The following is an 18843-nucleotide window of genomic DNA, read 5'->3' as shown; positions in this document are numbered from 1 at the left end:
TTGCTCCTCTTCTAGTGTCAAGTTGATGATGGTTGGTGTGGGGGTTATTTCCTTGCCTTTCCCTTTCTTGACAATCTCGATCCATTTTTCGGCCTTTTCTGCTTTTTGTTGGGTCTTTGTGATGACATCTACCTACGAGGTCGTCATTTCTTTTTGTTGCTCCCCACCTTCTTTGATGGCCCGCACTTGTTCCTTAATCGTGTTAAGCTCTTCATTACTGGGGTTTGAAGCTCTCCCTCTTCGAGGACATTCTGTGATTGCACCTCTGCAAGCTCTTTCTTGAGTAGTGCGATTTCCTCATCTTGAGCTTTCACCCGATCCTCGAGTGTATGTATCGTGAGAGAGAGAGAGAGAGAGAGAGAGAGAGAGAGAGAGAGAGAGAGAGAGAGAGAGAGAGAGAGAGAGAGAGAGAGAGAGAGAGAGAGAGAGAGAGAGAGAGAGATGAGATGAGATGAAATGGTGTATTAACGACTACAAAGGCCAAAATGACCTATGAGACCAAACTGATTACAATGGTGAGTCTACTACCAAGTCTGGGTACAAACAAAGAAAATTGCAAACTAGAAACTTAGATAGGAGTGCTACCGACTCCTATGGGTGGCTGGTAAGCTGAGCAATGGTATAATGCCACAAAGGTACAAAGTGGGGATAAGTGTCACCAGGATACAATATAGCAGTAACATGAAGCCTATCCTGATCGACACTTTGGGTGTCGTGCTAGAATCCTGTGGATCCTCTGCTGCAATCTCCGTTGGTGCTGCGTGGCTCCCCTCCTCAGTCTTGGTCATCTCTATCTCCTCAACTCTAAAGCTCGGTCAATGAGAGTACCATTGGTGTGTGTATGGGTGGGAACCGAGCACTGTGGTGGTGGTGGCCCCTTTGCCTCTGTGGTACTCGGACTGAAGAAATCTGAAATGCGTCTCTTGGACTGTCTCTGTCTATGTCCTCTCAATAGAGAGTCTCTATGTCTGTGTATCTCAAGTACAAATAATCCGAGACATCTCTAATCCTGATATCTCATGACTCTACCTAATGAGTCAAAACCATCTCTGAATAAACAATGAAAGCATCCCCGAATCTCATAGTAGATTGTGCAGTGACATATGAAGTGAAACTCTGTCTCTGGCTCTGCGTGTCATAACTGACATATCCTCCTGTCTGTTGGTATGCCTCTGCATCTACCTATCTCAATCCCAAGCTGGTGTGAAGATGTGCGTATCTGGCCTATGGCACATCGTAACCCATGAGATAGATGTGTGTCCATGTAGTTGGGCCGTGTGACAAAGCCGTCTGTTGTGAGTTGGAGAAGATGCTCTCTATAGAAAGCCCTCTTCGTACCCAACTCTCGTGATGGCTCTATCCATGTCCTCCTGGTATCAAGCTGGATAAGATCCTGCCGAATGAGTCTAGTAATCTCCATCCGTGTAAGAGCCAAAGATGGTGCATCAAGAGAATAGTGGAAAGGGGGCAGCCTGTCCATGCTGAGACCATGCCTCTGAAACCATGAGCCAGATTAATTCATGTTTGTGAGTAGATTATTTCATATCTGCAAGCTTTCATCATGAACTTTCAAGCTTCGCAGAGAAGAGCTGAAAGTTTCTCTACAAATCCTTAAAATTTTAGAGCCTCAAGGTGTTTTTTCAATAATCCATAGCCTCAGCGAAGCTCTTTGAAGCTCAATGCAAGCTTTATGTGAAGCAGCTTAACCTTGGAATCCATTTGCTCGACACTGTCATCAATGGCAATCGGCTAGAGAAACACAATTAGCCAAAGCAAGGGTAGGGGATCTACAATCGGCACTCTCGCGAGCTGAAAACCATCGCCCAAGTCTTAAACAAAGTAGCTGAAACCCTCCTTGCTCGTTAACGGCAACGTTGGCTCTTCTTTGTATTTCTGCATACGGGCCCTCATTGCCATGAAACACCGTACTGATGCTTAATCAAGACCATTGTGGTCTCCCACACAGAGTTCTTATGCGCAGAGCTTCACGACAGCCGCCTAATCCCGCCAACGGCCGCAACTCGAGCTTATGCAACCTCAGCTTGCGCAAGCTTTTTGATGGCGTTCACCGCATGGATCTTTAATCCATTGCATGGCGATCCATCCCAGATGCGCCACACAACAGATAGCGCCCCGCAGCCACCAACTGCAAGGAACGGCAGCGCATCCTCCCGACGGCTCCGCTGCGCAGGCCTTTTTTTTATAAAAGCTTCATTATAAAGTTTTTTTTTGGTTTTGTAAGCCCTCTAGGAGGCGTGTCCCATAAAGTTCTAGTGGTTAACTTAAAATCCTTCCGAGGCCGAGTGCCCCACATGTTTTTGATCTAGCTTCTCTCGATCTTCTCAAGGAAGATGCTAGCCTGCTCCCCTTCAGCGAGTACAAAGCCTTTTGTCTCATGAGGCTTATATCGACCATTGACCTAAGGTTGTAAAAGCTCACGTTTAAAGAATTATTGAATTCAAAAAAGAGAGAAAATTCCCTTGCAAAAGAGAATAGACATTGCCTTTGAATAAAATCAAGAGGTAAGACCTTCTTTGGCAATGAGTAAAAATTCATCTTCGATTAGCACACTCACGAACGAAACTAAAACACCAGTAAACTGTGACGAAGAAGAAGTAAATTCCAAAGCTACACGCATACGTGGTCCTAGAATTTACAGGACAGCTAGAAAAAAATTCTGCCCATACTGCAAAACTTGGTATGTTGAACCACAAAAACCCAAACGAATCTCTGTTCAAGAAGCATTTGTCAATTAAGTAAATCATTCTCTTTGTACGGAGTTGTAGACACTTGTAGAGTAGTACTCTACTAAGACCACTCCTAAAATGGAAAGTATCTCCTTGTATGGCTAACTATCGAGAGGACTCAAGTGCTATGCGAGCATATCTATCTCTGGGAAGTTCCCATGTACGGTTTATGAAGGAGACTGATCTGGTGAGCGCCTCCACCACTAGTGGGGGGGCCGCTAGCTCTGCTCGGATAATGGCCCGTGGTACTGATTCCTTGGCTCTAATGAGCCGCGAGATCATAGAGATGAGAGGTTTCTCCATGTTCCCCCATCCGTCTGCGCGACCCGGCCTCCCGTGGTGATCCAATGAAGGTCCCCAAATCTCAGCCCCATAGAGCAATGCTGAAGCCATCAAGGTGTCAAAGAGCCAGAGCTTCGTCCGGGGCTCCTGAAAGTGAACCTGTGAACACATCCTCTCCAATCTACCCAATGCTGCGTGGGCTCTAGTCAATCTGGTCTCTGCTGCTCTTCTGAGTGAGAATGTGGGTCCGCTAAAAACCACTCCAAGGTAAGTGTAAGCGTCTGTGTACTCCACATTCTCCCGGCCGTATGTGAATGTAGGTGCTGATCTCTTGATCCACTGTGGGGTGGTATTAAACACCATAACCTTGGTTTTACCAAGGTTAACAGACAAACCACTTTCATGGGCAAACGTATGCAAAGCATCTAATTGACGTTGCATTCCCTCTGGGGATTCGGAGATCAACACAATATCATCAGCATATAACAAAAGTGGAATCCATGTCCCTGCCAACTGAGCACCTTTATCCCCATCGCTGTCAATGTAGTCAGAAACCTCATCCACATACATACCGAAAAGAGTGGGAGAGAGCGGGCAGCCCTGCTTCACCCCAATAGTGGAGTGAATCGGTGTAGAAAGTCCCTCGGGGGTGCGTACATGCCCTACTACTGATCTGTACAATGCCATGATCCCCCAAATGAGTTCTGTGGGTACTCCCATTTCGTGTAATCTGCGCATCAGTCTAGCTCTGGGTACCGTGTCGAAAGCTTTGCGGAAGTCCACAAAGCTACAATAGATCCGTCTCCCATGAGATCTGCCTTCCTCGATGAGGGCCCTGAGTGTCAAGATGTGGTCAAGAGTAGAGAAGCCTCTCCTGAACCCTGCCTGCCCAGTTGCACGCATTCCTTCCCTCTCTGCCCATCTACTCAGCTGTTGCTCAAGAATGGATGCATACAACCGTGCCAGTGTGTGCCCAATCATAATAGTGCGATAATTCCCAGGCTCCATGGGGTCTCGTAATTTGAAGATAGGTACGATCGTAGATAGGCTCCAAGTGTGCGGTAGGCCCTCACACATGGCATGGTTAAACATAACTGGTAGAAGCTTTGCTAGTAGGTCTTTGGCATGCATGAAATGCTCAGCGACTAGGCCCTCATGATCATATGCTTTCCCAGTCTTCATCCTGTCAGTAGCTTTCTTCACCATCTCAGCGGTGAAAAAGATACATGTGTGTGGGCATGGATCGGGGGGGGGGGGGGGGGGGGGGGGGGGGTTGGGGAGGGGCGGCTATCCAGGTACTGTGTACAAAGATGATGCGTACTGACCTCAGGTATCTGTGGAGGAAATAGCAAGGGGGGGGGGGGGGGGGGACTGCTCATGAAAGAGCCGCCACGCCTCACGCGAGTCCTGGCTCAAGAATAGCTAATATAGATCCTGCTCGAGTCGAGCCAAAAAAGCCCTCTTCTTCCGCCGCACCAGGCCTCGGAAGTCCATCTGTGATTGTGTGTGAGTGACGTCCCCCAACAACACCTCCCTCCGAAGTCTGGCTCTAGTCTGGCAGCACTCCTCATCGTACCAGCTGTTCTGAGGCATGCTCCCTGATCGGTGGCTCTGCTCAGGCTGGGTGTGTGGGTATGCTTTTGCTGCTGCCTCATGTAATGTTTGTGTTAGTATAGTAGTTTTGCTCCTCCAGAGGTCGCCCCGGGTCCTCAGTGCATAGGCGTCTATAGATTCCGTCCATGTATACAGAGTTCGTCTTACGTGTCAATGTGTAGCGAGTAGGGGCTGCTACTCGTGGCCTGTGCGCTACACTGAGATGGTCATCGACACCAGAACATGATTCACTGCCACCTCGACCGGTCTGGGCCCAGCTGTGAGATCCTGGATACTGGAGATGAGATTCGGCTGTGCCATGACATAGTCCACTGTGCTGGCTCCATGTCTGTGTGGGAAGCATGTAAAACCTCCCGCAGCAGGAAATCTCTGTAGGCCGTTCAAGATGGCCAATCCATGTGCAATGCCCATGTCTATCAGGTGTCGCCCATACTCAGTATATTCCACATCGTGTGATAGTCTAGAAAGGCCCGTCTCTACAACATCTAGCTCTCTTAGCATCTCCTCTGAAGTATCATAAAACACTGCCTGGTGATGGGCAGTCCTAGTCCCCTAGGATGATAATGTCATCATCCCTAGAGAACTCCCATATGTCATCATCCAAAATGGAGAAAGGGGACTGTCCTGTGGGTGATGCATAAACTGATGTACTCTGGGGAAAGTAGCAAATGGCTAGATAGAGGTATCTGCCTGTCTCTGCTTTCAGTCTCACCCACATGTACCTAGCCTGCTTGTCCCTCCGGGCTATATGTATCAGTGGCTGCAGATCCTCTCTAAATAACACTGCCACTCCCCCCGAGCCCCGCCCTCTGTGCTCTGAGCGCGTCTCCTGTCTGTAGGCTGTCTCCCACCTGTATCCACTGATGTGGGGCATGGATTGCCCAGGGGCCTGGTGTGTCTCAAAGTAAAAGATGATGTCTCTTCCAGTAAAGCTATCCTCAAAACTACCCACATCAAGACGCATAGATCCATTGCAGTTCCAGGCAGCTACTTTGAGTGTGGTCCCATAAGTCTCGCACCGTCATGTGGAGCGTCGGTCTACTTTTCCGTCTCGGTAAAAAGTGATCTTGCCTTTTCCCCTTGCTGCTCTAATCTCCGGCATTACTTCCTGCATATGAGCGATCTGCGAGAGGGTGAGATCATCCCCGAGAAAGATGCCAGTCTCTTTAAGAGTTGGTCTTTTCTTCAAGAATGACTTCTTTGCTTCCATGGAGGGAAAACGGAGGATGAGTGCTCTTTCTTTTGAGGTTTCTCCACTGCTTCCATTTTTCTTTATGTTGCCCACTCTCCATGCCCTTGTGTGCGTCGGCTCATGAATCCCCATCAAGGCTGTGAGTTCTTTTACTTCTTCGTCCACATTGCCTTTGTCTTTAAGACTGCAAATTCTCACATGTAAAGTGCGCACCCTTCTCCTTTGCTCCTCCTCTAGTGTCTGATTAATGATGTTGTTGGGTGTGGACGTGGGCGTTCACCCAAGAAGTCGTCATTTCTTTGTGCTACCCTTCTCCCTCTTTGATGGCCCGTACTTGATCCTTGATCGTGTTGATTTCTTCGATTACTGAGGGTTGCAGTTCGCCCTCTTCCAGTGTGTTTCTTGATTGTGCTTCGGCGAGATCTTTCTTGAGTGACGCGATCTCTTCCTCTTGGGTCGTCACTCGGTCTTCCAACGTGCTTATCTTGCTCTGTTGGATCAGCACGCGTCCTTCGAGCATGTTTAGAGTGTCCCAAAGATTGCGCTTCATCTTGGTAATGATCTCCGTCATTTCCTCTTTGCACTTTTGAATGGCATCCTCTAGAGGGTCGGCTTTATCGTTCATCTTTCTCATGCTTGATCGCCGTCCGCCAAGGAGTCATTGAACGTGTGCACCCCCCCTAGCGACGGGCGCGGTAGCTGAGCGAGTGGGGGAGCGTGGGAGAGTATGGCAAGGGAGGGGGAGTGATAAAGACGATAAAGAAAAGGAAGGGGGGGGGGGGAGTACCAAAAGGAAGGGGGAACAAAATGATATATTGATATAATAATGTTTTCACACGGCCAAAATTGACCTATGAGACCTATGAGATCAAGCTACAACAACATAGCGTGGGAGAGGGGGGGGTACCAAAAAGAAGGGGAAATAAACTGATAGAATAACGTCTTCACACGGCCAAAATTGACCAATGAGACCTATGAGACCAAGCTAAAACAACATAGCGTGTTTGATACCATGTCAAAAAAAAAAAAAAAAAGACTTCCTACGCGTAAAAGAGGGGGGGGGGGGGATCCTACGCGTTAAAGAAAACGAGGGGGGGGAGGGGGGACATGCTACGCGTAGAAGAACCTTAGGGGACATGCTACGCGTAGAGGAAGGGGTGGGGGCGGGGTTGCCAAGGCAGTACGGGGGGAAAGGCGACAGCGCAAGAGCAGGGCGCGAGCGAGCGGGGGGAGTCGACAGAAGGCGCAGCAGCGCGCGGGCGTGCGCGGGTTTGCAGAGGGCAGCAGTGCACGGGAGGTGCGGGGAGCAGCAGCGAGAGCACGAGATGCGGGAGCAGAGGGGGGGGGGGGAGGGGGGCACGAGAGAGAGAGAGAGAGAGAGAGAGAGAGAGAGAGAGAGAGAGAGAGAGAGAGAGAGAGAGAGAGAGAGAGAGAGAGAGAGAGAGAGAGAGAGAGAGAGAGAGAGAGAGAGAGAGAGAGAGAAATGAAATGAAATGTTATATTAACGTCTTCAAAAGGCCATAATGACCTATGAGACCAGAAAGTTACAAAGTGGTGGATCTGATACAAAGTCAGAGTAACAAAATAACCTACCAACAGTACAAAACAAAGATATATACTATGGGGTCCTAAGTTGGTCGATGTGAGCCAAGCAACAAACTAAGCAAAAAATGGGCGGCTAGTTGGGATAGCTGAATCACAAGAGATCTATCATCGGTCGCTGGCGAATCTCATCAATTTCCTCCATGGTTAGTAGTCTGACCGGGCGTCGTGCATGCCTGGCCAGCGTGCTCCGAATTTTCTGTCGTAGCCTCCGTCGATGCTGTGTAGTTCTTCGCAATCGTGGGCGCCTGGATTTCCCCAATTCAATCGCTCGGTCAATCAGTGTGCCTCTGGTGTGAGACGAGGGGAGCTCTGCTGTGGGAGTGGCTCTTGCTGCGGTCTCGTGTCTACTCTGAAAAAGTCTGTGATCCGTCTTTGAGACTGGCTAGCCTCTCCAATCATCAGGCTATCTCAGTGTCTGCGCAGCTCGAGCAAGAACAAACCAAGACATCTCTGATCTTCGTATCCCATGACTCTTGAGAGTGGTCCAAAACCCTCTCTGAACAAGCAGTGGAATCGGCCTCGTATCTCGTAGTAGACGGGGCAGCGGCATGTATAGTGTAGCTCTGTCTCAGGTTCCATGTTACACAAGGGGCATGTCCTGTCTTCTGCTGGTACTCCGCTGTATCTCCCAGTTTCAATCCGCAACTGGTGAGAGGATGTGCGTAACTGGCCAATAGCACATCGTATCCCATGAGACAAGTGGGTATCCATGTATTTGGGTCTCGTCACAAAACCATCTGCCGTAAGCTGGAGAAGGTGGTCTCTGTAGAAACCACAGAGAGAGAGAGAGAGAGAGAGAGAGAGAGAGAGAGAGAGAGAGAGAGAGAGAGAGAGAGAGAGAGAGAGAGAGAGAGAGAGAGAGAAATGAAATGTTATATTAACGTCTTCAAAAAGGCCAGAATGACCTATGAGACCAAACTGATACAAAAGGGGTGAATTTGTTACAAAGTCTGGGTATCTTAGCACTAAAGTACTATGTGTGAAAAGTGTGAAAGTGTGAAAATAAATGTGAAAAACTAAATACAAAGTATTAAATAAGCTTCTTAGGAGCATTCTGGGTGTCTGCCTAGAATGCTTCTAATCGTTTGTTGTAGTCTTCTCCGGTGAAGTGTGCTTATGCATCTCGGTCGTGGTCGTCTCGATTTCCTAAGCTCAATCGCCCTGTCAATGAGGGTGCCTTTGGTATGGATGTGGGTACTCCTTTGTGCTGGCTGCTGGTCGCTTGTTTCTCCTTCCACTCCTGCTTCTCTCGATCCGAAGGAATCTGTGATCTGCCTCTGAGGCTGTAGTGCTCTTTGTTGCTCATTAGATTATCCCTGTGCCGATGTATTTCCAGTAGGTACAAGCCTAAGCATCTTTGATCTTGGTATTGCATGACTCTATCTAGAGGTCCAAAGCCTTCTTTAAATAGGCAATGGAAACGCCCACGTATCTCATAGTATACGGTGCAATGGCATATGTAGTGTAATTCTGTCTCCGGCTCCATTCCGCATAACTTGCAAATTCTGCTCTCAGGTGGGATTCCCCTAAATCTGCCAAATTCAATTTCCAGCTGGTGTGAGGATGTACGAATCTGACCAATAGCACATCTCAAACCATGAGACAGGTGGGTATCCATGTAGCTCGGGCGAATCACAAATCCATCTTCAGATAGCTGTAGGAAGTTTTCTTTGTAGTCGGCCATCTTCGTGCCCAATTCTTGTGTAGGGTCTACCCATGTCCTCTTAGTATCCAACTGTATAAGATCCTGACGGATAATTTTATTAATCTCCGTTAATTGTGAGTGATGGAGCCTCAAGAGAGTATTGGTAGGGGGGTAATCTTTCCATACTGAACCCGTGTCTCTGAAACCACGAAGACAGTTGCGCATACCAGCATGATGTATCCCCTTTCATTGCTAACTGTTGAGAGGATTCGAGGGCCAATCTAGTATATCGGCAATTATTTGTATCCCACAAACCATGTATAAAGGACACTGATCTGGTAAGAGCTTCAATTTCTATCGGAAGGGCAGCTAGTTCCGCTCGGATAATCGCGTGTGGTACGGAGGCCTTGGCTCTATTCATTCGGGAAATCATAGATACCAAAGGTCTCTCCATTGGCTTCCAATTATCCTGATCCACAGATGGTCCCCAAATCTGGACCCCATAAAGCATAGCCGAAGCCACCACAGTATCAAAGAGCCAAAGTTTTGTTCGTGGTTCCTGAAATCGCACTTGTGAACACATCCTCTCCAACCCTCCCAAGGCCGCAGAGGCTCTGGACAATCTAGCCTCCATTGCTTTCTTAAGAGTAAACTTCGGTCCTGCAAATACCACACCAAGGTATGTGTATGCATCTGTGTACTCTACTGTGTCCTGGCCATATGCAAATGTAGGTGCCGATCTCCTAACCCACTACGGTGTGGTGTTAAACACCATAACTTTGGTTTTACCCAAATTCACTGACAGTCTGCTGTCCTCCGCGAATTTATGTAATGCATCTAACTGCCTCTGCATTCCATCTGGTGATTCTGCTATCAATACAATATCATCTGTATACAACAACAAAGGGATCCACGACCATGCAAGTTGAGCACCTCTGTCACCCTCTCTATCAATGTAATCTGATACCTCATCTATATACATACCAAATAAAGTAGGGGACAGTGGGCATCCATGCTTTACTCCAACGGTGGAATGAACAATGTCGGAATCCCCTTCTGGAGTACGTACATAACCAGTTACTGACCCATATAAGGCCATGATTCCCCATATAATCTCTTTGGGGACCCCTAACTCTTGCATTCTGCGCATCAATGTGGCCCTAGGTACTGTATCAAAAGCTTTCGGAAAATCCACAAAGCAACAATACATCCTTCTCCCGCTTGCTCTTCCTTCCTCAATAATGGCTCTGAGTGTAAGAATATGACCTAGAGTGGAATAACCCCTCCTGAATCCAGCTTGTCCTGTTGCCCTTATGCCCTCATTCTCTGCCCATCTACTCAATTTTTGTTCCAGAATGGATGCGTACAGTCGGGTCAATGTGTGACCCACCAGAATGGTACGGTAGTTCTCGGGTATCATAGGATCCCCTGACTTGAAAATAGGTACGATAGTAGATAATTTCCAAGATTCTGGTAATCCTTCACACATGACCCGATTAAACAAACGAGCAAGGACTTCTGAAAGTAGATCCCTTGCATGGATCAAATGTTCTGCTACTAGACCCTCATGTGCTATCACAGCAGCAGGCGGGGGGGAGTGTATGCGCAGCGTGAGGGGGGGTGCTGGCTACGTGAGGGGGGTGCAGTAGGCTACGTGAGGGGTGTGCAGCAGGCTAAGAGAGAGAGAGAGAGAGAGAGAGAGAGAGAGAGAGAGAGAGAGAGAGAGAGATTGATGTGTCTTTTTTGCAAATGTACAGTCTGGAGACTGGATAATTGATAGCCTCCTTAATGGAAGGCTTCTAGCCTTTCCCATTGCTACAGAGTCTTCCAAAGTAGTGAAAGGAGTAATGAGATCCAAAACCAAAATAGCGAACAAAAGTAATTCTGCAAAAAGGAGGCAAGGGATTGAAGGGTCTTTGTCTTTTGCAAAAACTATACAAGATACTGTTTCGGTATCACATGAGAAGGGCAATATGATGAAGCCGTGTGTCTCTCTTTTGGGTCAAGGTGGAACAATTCCTACTCTGTCGAGCACGGAGCTATCATTCGTGCTTGACATCCCAAAATCTTCTGCATCAAGAAAGCTTTCAAGCAAACTTTTTCACAAGTCTATCTGTATGAATGGGATGATCTATACAGCTGGAGATATCGTGGAAGTAAGTCTTCTTTCGGTTTATTCTGAAGTTTAATATTGAATCGTCAGGAGCTCGGGGGGCGAGCAGTAAGATAATTACAAATGTCATGTGTTTTTATCGTGAAGCATTCTTGTACTGTTCAAACAGGGGGTTCACATTTGCCAGAATGCCATGAGATTTTGTTCACCCATCAAACTGAGAGAAAGCAGATAACTTATATTAGTAGTTGATGTTCTTGTTGAGAATTGAAGATGTGGGTAGATAATTTTAAGTTGTGAAAAAAAAAGAAATAAAGTCATGAAAGTTTTAGACTGATTGGGGCAGTACTACTATGAAAATCTAAATGCAAGAAATGTTGTTGAAATTGAAGCGGTTTTTGAACCAAATCTCAAAGTCTTCGTGTATTTTACTGAAATGGCTAGTGAAGGTTTATAATCATCAGTTGCCTTTGGGGCATATGCATAAAGAATTCATTACATGCGGTCCCCTCACAGGCCATAGTGCCTACAAAGGTGCATTGAGTTGTTCGGTTGGGACCCAGATTTTATCCTCAAACTTGATATGCTGCAACACTCTTGTCTTAAGTGGTCTCAAGGATGGTGATGTAGGCTAGGTTAATAATAGGATGTCTTTTAGTATACTTCAAATATATTCTAAACTAAACTGACAGACAATTGATGACACATAGATTCTCATTGGCACCTTCACTTCACTCCCAAGACCAGAATCGACAGACAAGTAATGTCATATAGATTTTCATTGGCATTTTCTCCTATTCACTGTCAATAACAATGACAGGATACTGTGAGTTTTTGTAGTAACTGGCAAAAGCTTGACGAGATCCACAACAAGCAGACCTATAATTAAGGTGAGTGATGCTGACTGGCTGTGGAACCTTCAAGTGCAAGCTACTCATGAGTCTGCAATCAATGAAGTTCATGATGTAAGTTTGTCGTTTTGTATGTTTTATGCGACCAATTTGGCAACCTCATGGTAAGCAGAGCCATAGGTAAGGTGAGTGATGGTGACTGGCTGTGGCTTTGCACCATGAACACGTAACTCGAACAACACATAATCTGGCAAGTTATGATGCTCGTGCAACTATCAAAACTGCACTATAGTAGGTATGGCAAACAGAGATAGACTAGAAACTAGAATCTGTGAGTTTGTGCTTGTGGCAGGTCGTGTATGCTTTTGTATGGTATCTGCAAAGGATTCGGCATGTTTTATTGAATGTCATCAGTTGCTTATGTACCTTCAGTAAACTGGTTAGCTTACCTTGCAGGTACGACCTGAGACAGGAGAGGCTAATGAGCCATACATAGCTCAAATTGAGAGCTTTTATGCTGGTCATGCCAGCAGTATCAACATGCGATCTGCTAAAATAGTATCAAAAGGAGAACCTGAACAACCATGCTTTTTATGTTGTAGATGGTTCTATCGTCCATCAGATACAGGATTTCCTTGTGTGAGTAATGGCAAAGAGCTCTATTTATCACAACACTTTGACGACAATGCACCGGTAAGTTTTCGTTTTTCCTCCACTTACATATTGTAACTAGTTGAGTGTATAGCATACGCATAAAAAAAGAAGCACTAATAGCGGAATTTGTTTTAATCCATGAAACAATTGTAGAAATGTTGGTAGGTGCTAGCTTGAAGTTGCATATTTTTATGATACCATTGGTTAATTCCTTCTTGGCTAAATACACAGTGGTATACTGTACAGAGATAGCGAGTATCGAAACTGCTTACAGGAATTCATTGTTTGTTTGTGCATATAGTCTAACTTCATCTCCAGAACTAACCTGCTTTTCTGTAGGAGCAGGCCTCTTCCTCAAGGCCTCCTTGCCGACTGCATGTGGCTTCCAGCCATATAGCACACTGACACACTAGATACTGAATAGTAATCTGTACCTAATACATTGAACTGGTTGAATCTACACTGAAGTGAGGAATCTGAAGATCTTACAAGACCACAAAAGTATACATAACAACACTCTTAGATGTTGTCAAAACCCCACAGTAACACACATGTATCCTGTTACAAATTGCAGAGTCTGCTGGTTCCATCAAGCACAACTGACCCTCTCTTGTCTTGTGCCGAATGCTGTTCAAAGCAAAAGAGTGCAGTCTAGCGAGTGTAGTAGGTGTTGGAGCGCGGTGTGTAGAGCAGTGGAGGGTAGGGTGATTAGGGTGAGAGTACGGATAAAGAGGGCGAGATGTAATGTTCACAGTAGGGCCGAGGGGTGCTGAATAGTTTGGAAACACATGCCACATCCATTTTGTGACATAATGAAGCAGCCAAAATTTTCCTTAGAAGCCTGCAATCCACCACCAGAGAACCATTCCGTGATACAGGTGCAGCTACAACAGCAGCAACAGGACCAGATTGGTTAGATTGTCTGATAGAAATCTCCCGGTAAGCACCCAAAGATCCCACAAAAACCTTGTTTCTCTGACAAATGCACCTAGAGCATCTAGTGTTGAAGCTTAAGCTTGTAGTGGAGATAATGTGTCGTGCTCTCTACATTGGGTGCTCGTCAGTGCAATGTGCGTGAAATCTCACTCCAACAGCATGAAAACATTGTAGACAATGAATAACAGAGCAAACACAGCGACTCAACAGTAGAACCTGAACAACATGGGACCGACTGACTCAAGTGAACCAATACAGACTCTAGAATGGCGGCACATTCAGCTCCTAACCTAGAACTCACGGGTACAATGGGTTTGTCGAGGCTCAAATGTGCAAGGGTGGTGCAGACGTGCTGTGCATGAACTCCAGTCTTGAGACGTAAGACTCGACCATACAAAGTAGATGATGATCCTAATGACTCAAAACAACTAGGGATATATACAACCATATAGAGCCACCAACGCTCACAAAATATCCAGTCTAGCTAAGTCCATCTCCAAACTATGGTGGTGGCGATCTGGCCCTGTGTCGGCTAGACTACCACTCGTATCCCTGCCACGTGTCATTGCCCAGTTGAAAGTCCATCCAATGTGAACTGGAGCCCAACTGTAGCTAACTGTCTGTCCCATGCCCGTTACATTGTAGCCCTGCTATAGGTTGCTTGCCACAAGACCACTCACCGTCTTGGTGAGAAGAACACCGAAACTGCAAAAAGAGACCAATGGACATTGCATATGTCAAGAGAAAGCTGAGCATAGCAGCTTGGTCCTGTCACCCAACGAAAAGAGTCGTCGCCACTGCTACACCAGAAGTATCAGCCGCCTCCGGAGGGGGGGCCATCAAATAGATGGTGGGAGTCTGTTACTGGACTAAAGGCTACTCTGAACAAACTGACTCCCTGTGAATGGAGCAACCACCTGCTGCTCAACGGATGGAAGCACCTCTCTAGAAGTGTACTTAGGCCGTCTACTAACGCAGCCATGGCGGTGTGCACCAGCAAAGCCATCACAAGGAACTCTCTATGTCGGCTGCATTTGTGGCATGGGGATCTACTGCTGAAACCCCTGAGGATAGTATGGGAACTGCTGAGGCTCAGCATATCCTACAGGAGTCTGTGTAGAGGGTCCCATGAAATGTGTAGAAGTACTTGGTTGTGCATACCCAACAGGAGTCTGTACCGTGTCTCTGGCTCAGTCCATCACCCCCTACCCATTGGAGCCTGAATCCCCATGTCTTCAAGTAGTGGCGTCTCATGAAATCCTTGCACCTAAGCTCGGAGGTCGTCAATGACTTGAGACTGTACTTTTAATGTGTGTTGCAAAGCAAAAATAGTAGCATCTCTATCCGCAATCACGTTGTGAGCGGGATGAAAACACACACAGCGCCTCTATAACGACCCGACACACACTCTTGGAATGATACACACACACACTATGGGGCACCACTCGGCTTACACAACCAGCCTGGCCGAGACAGGAAACACACAGACGGAGTGAGAAGAGAGAGATTTCCCACTTGCCCACTCAACACTCACACATACACACTCACACACACACACTCTCAATTCTGCTCAAAGGAGGCAAATTGCTGTTGTTTAGACTCAATGAAGCTAATCCCAACACCAATGGGGCAAATAGTTTACACAGTATTGAGGAAATACACCAGATACAACCACAAAGTTAAGCAGAGGCTTCACTCATCGAAGAAGATTACACAGAAAAACAGCAAAAAATCTGTGAGGAATTTGGCAAAATGGACAGCGCCATTGCGTCCGGAACGCCCAAAAACCCCAGTCTACAATGTCAAAGTACTCAAATCCGACCTCGGATGAGCAGTTTAGGGCCAAAAAATGCTCCAAAAATAGCAAAAACACACTTGCGGCTGTTCCTCCTCTCTTCTCCACGTTTTTTCTGGTCTTCTCTCCGTTTTTTCAGTTCCCACACTTAGCTTTATTAGTTGGGCACCCGTGGCCTTTTAGATGACCTCAAACGGACCCCGAACATGCCAAAAACTGACCTCGCAGTGCATAGTTGTCACCTTTTTGCATCATCCGCACACCCGGCACTCACTTTTTCCCAATAATGCATCCTGCAACCACGTGAAGTGGCCCCAAAAAGTGGTCCTCATGATGACCTTTCTGCATAAGTATCACAAGAAAACACCCACTTTGTGTCCGTATTCATTCACGTGCAAATATTGACCCCGTTCGGCCTCCTTACGCCACTCGATGCCATCTGACGCACCTGCTTACCTCATGTCGTCGGCCCGCGGATAGCTTCCTTGAGAAGTTTTACGCGCTACCAACTCCTCCTTATTGTAGGAAAAACACACTAGTACTGATAATAGTGAAAATCGTTGCACTATGTACACCCTGTCCTACCTGTACACACGTGGGCCCCACGTAACCACCTGGCTAGGGAAATTGGGTAATCCTTTATTCGATGCACCATGCATGTGTATGTACATATGCGCAATCCCTTGCTCAAAAAAACTCCTGACATAATTTGCCCATCCCCTAGCCTGCTAGATCATTCATGATCAGCAGCAGCAAAGAGAGATATGAGACTCGTCGCATCACAGGTCTCCTCATCCTTCACCAACATTGCTTCCGCCACAGAGAGCTCATCTTGCTCCACCATCATCAATCTAGCATGATACAATTTAAGACGCAATCCATTTACCCTTGACTTATGTAGAACACCATCGAGGTTAGCCAGCTGATATGTGCCATTTGGAAAACACTCCACTACCTTGAAAGGGCCTTCCCAGTTAATTTGAAACTTCTTTTGGAAGGTTGTTTCCAGCTTACTGTTGTAGCGCAAAACCAAGTCATGTTTCTTGATATCCTTACTTTTGACCTTTTCATTTATCTTTGCCAAAGCCTTATCCTGCATCTCATAGTTACAGGGGACGGGGGGGACGGGCCCTAGGGCCGGGGGGCGGCCGTAACCGGGCCGGTAACGGCTGGGAACGCCTAGGGACGGACGGAAAACAGGCCGGACGGGCGGGTCGCAGGGGGGACGGACCGGGGACGGTAGGGGTCGGCCGGGGTCGGATTCAAAAAAATGGCCGTTTTTGACCGTTTGCAACGGCTCTGTGCAGTCCCAACTGCCATATTTTTTAAGCCTTGGCCCTTGGGAGGCTATAAAAGGCTCCCTTGGGCCTCTTAATACTCATAGTCTCAATGCTCAATGCTCATTCCATTTCCCTCAAGCTCATTCCATTTCCCTCAAGCTCAAGGCTCAAGTTTGAACTTTGAAGCTCTCCTCTCCCTCTTCTACCCACTTTGAGGCTCTCCTTTACTCTCTCTCCACACAAGCTCTCCTCTAACCCTTCTAACTTCTAAGCTCTACTCTCTCGAGTCTCTTCACCATCATGTCATCTCAAGCCAACTCCACTTCTCAAGCCGCTTCTTCTCGAAGGAGGCCCGCCGTGCAAACGTGGTCGTGGTGGGATGAAGTCGACTTTAGCTCGCGTGGCAAAGGTGGCGGTGCAAGACCATGGACGTGCAAGCTAGGTCCATACAAGAGATCGGGTGGTTCAAACAAAGTGCGAGCCCATCTTCTTCATGAACCCGGTCACGAGGTGAAGTTTTGCCCTCATGTAGCTCCCGAGAAGAGGTTGGATCTTCTTGAGAAACTCACGGTGTATGAGGTTGCGGAAGCGGTCAAGAGGGGCCGTTTTGTTGCCGTTGATCCCTCCGCCACGGCGACACCGCGAGAGCAAAGGGAAGCCAACCTTGACGACATCTCTCGAACCTTCAAGAGCCATGGATCTACACCGTCCTCTTCCCTTCCGCATCGCCAAACCACTCTCAACGAAAATTGGAATCCTAAATTGAAGGAAGAGGTGGATAGGTCGGTTGCCCGATTCTTCTTCCACGACCACATTGCCTTCCATGCTTCGCGGTGAGTTTCCCTTGGCATATGCACATTGCAATCTTCCATTTTGTATTCATAATGGGTTATAATTTCTCGACTCTCCATACTAACGCAACATGCTCTATTTTGTGTGGATAGGTCTCCATACTTTCGAACCATGGTTACGAAAATAGGGGAATATAGCTCCTCTTATGTGCCACCTTCATCGGAGAGGCTTCGCACCACCCTCCTTGACAAAGAGAAGCTTGCCGTGGAGCAAGCGGCCCAAGCAACAAAGGATTTGTGGGAGACCAATGGCGTATCTCTTCTTGTAGATGGATGGAGCGACACCCGCAAGCGGTCCATCCACGGGGTGGTGGCCTACTCTCATAGGGAGATGTACTTTGTGGAGTCACATGATGCATCCGATAGTGGCAAGGCCGCCGAGATGCTTGCTGCGGAGTGGACAAGCACCATAGAGATCACCGGCCCGGAGAATGTCCTTTGTATGGTTGCAGATGGAGAGACGTCAAATAGGGCAGCCGGAGCTATCATTGAGGGCATGTATCCCAGCATCCATGTCACATTTTGCATGGCGCATTGCCTCAATAACCTCCTCAAGGACATAGGGAACTTGTCATGGATTTCACCCACCATTGGTGACGCCTCTTGAATTGTCTCCTTTGTGCTCAACCATCAAAAAGTGCGCCATGAATTCTCAAAGAGGAGCCACTTGTCTTTGCTCAAATATTCAAAGACAAGATTTGCATTCAATTGGCTTATGCTAGGCCGCTTGTCTACATGTGGCGGAGCCATAAGGGGCCTCTTTCTCAGTGATGAGTTCCAGGCCATGCCGGAGTCTACATCAGCAGTAGGATTGAAATGCCGAGAATGGGCCGACGACGCCGCTTGGTAGGAGGAGGTGAAGACTCTTGACGCCATGGTTAAGCCTATTCTACACCTACTTCAAGTGGTGGATGGCTTGTAGCCATGCATTGGCAAAGTCTACGAAGCCATGGATCCGATGATAGAGGCACTTGAGAAGCTTGTGCCTGACCCTGTTCAGTATGCGGAGATTCATGGCTTGTGTGAGTCGAGGTGGAATGGATACTACTCTCCACTTCATGCGGCAGCTTATGTGCTTGACCCTGAGTTTCAAGGAAGGCGTCAAGAGACCGACAAGGAGGTGAGCAAAGGATGGCGGCTTGCATTGGAGCGCCTTGAGCCTAGCAGTGACATTAGGCGCAAGATTAGAGACGAGCTACTCAACTACAGGCAAAAGAAGGGCTCCTATGGATGTGTAGATGCACAGCTTGATCGCAACAAGATTGGCTCGGTTTTGTG

At 47.4% G+C, this 18843-nt stretch overlaps 1 protein-coding gene across 4 annotated transcripts in view; it reads left to right on the top strand.

Annotated features, from left to right (window-relative positions):
* The window catches only part of LOC147443741 (uncharacterized), a 125076-nt gene that overhangs the window by 77052 nt on the left and 29181 nt on the right, over window positions 1-18843 (top strand). For all 4 annotated transcript variants that reach the window (XM_086526537.1, XM_086526538.1, XM_086526539.1 and 1 more), the window contains 2 exons: window positions 10843-11241; window positions 12506-12742. In XM_086526537.1, the coding sequence (XP_086382663.1) occupies window positions 10843-11241; window positions 12506-12742 (636 nt within the window). The remainder of the gene's footprint in view (window positions 1-10842; window positions 11242-12505; window positions 12743-18843) is intronic.

Source organism: Adiantum capillus-veneris, chromosome 13 (assembly GCF_014529385.1).
Source record: "Adiantum capillus-veneris isolate H3 chromosome 13, ASM1452938v2, whole genome shotgun sequence".
In the NCBI taxonomy this organism is placed as follows: Eukaryota; Viridiplantae; Streptophyta; class Polypodiopsida; order Polypodiales; family Pteridaceae; genus Adiantum; species Adiantum capillus-veneris.
This window is presented reverse-complemented; position numbering and strand designations above follow the sequence as displayed.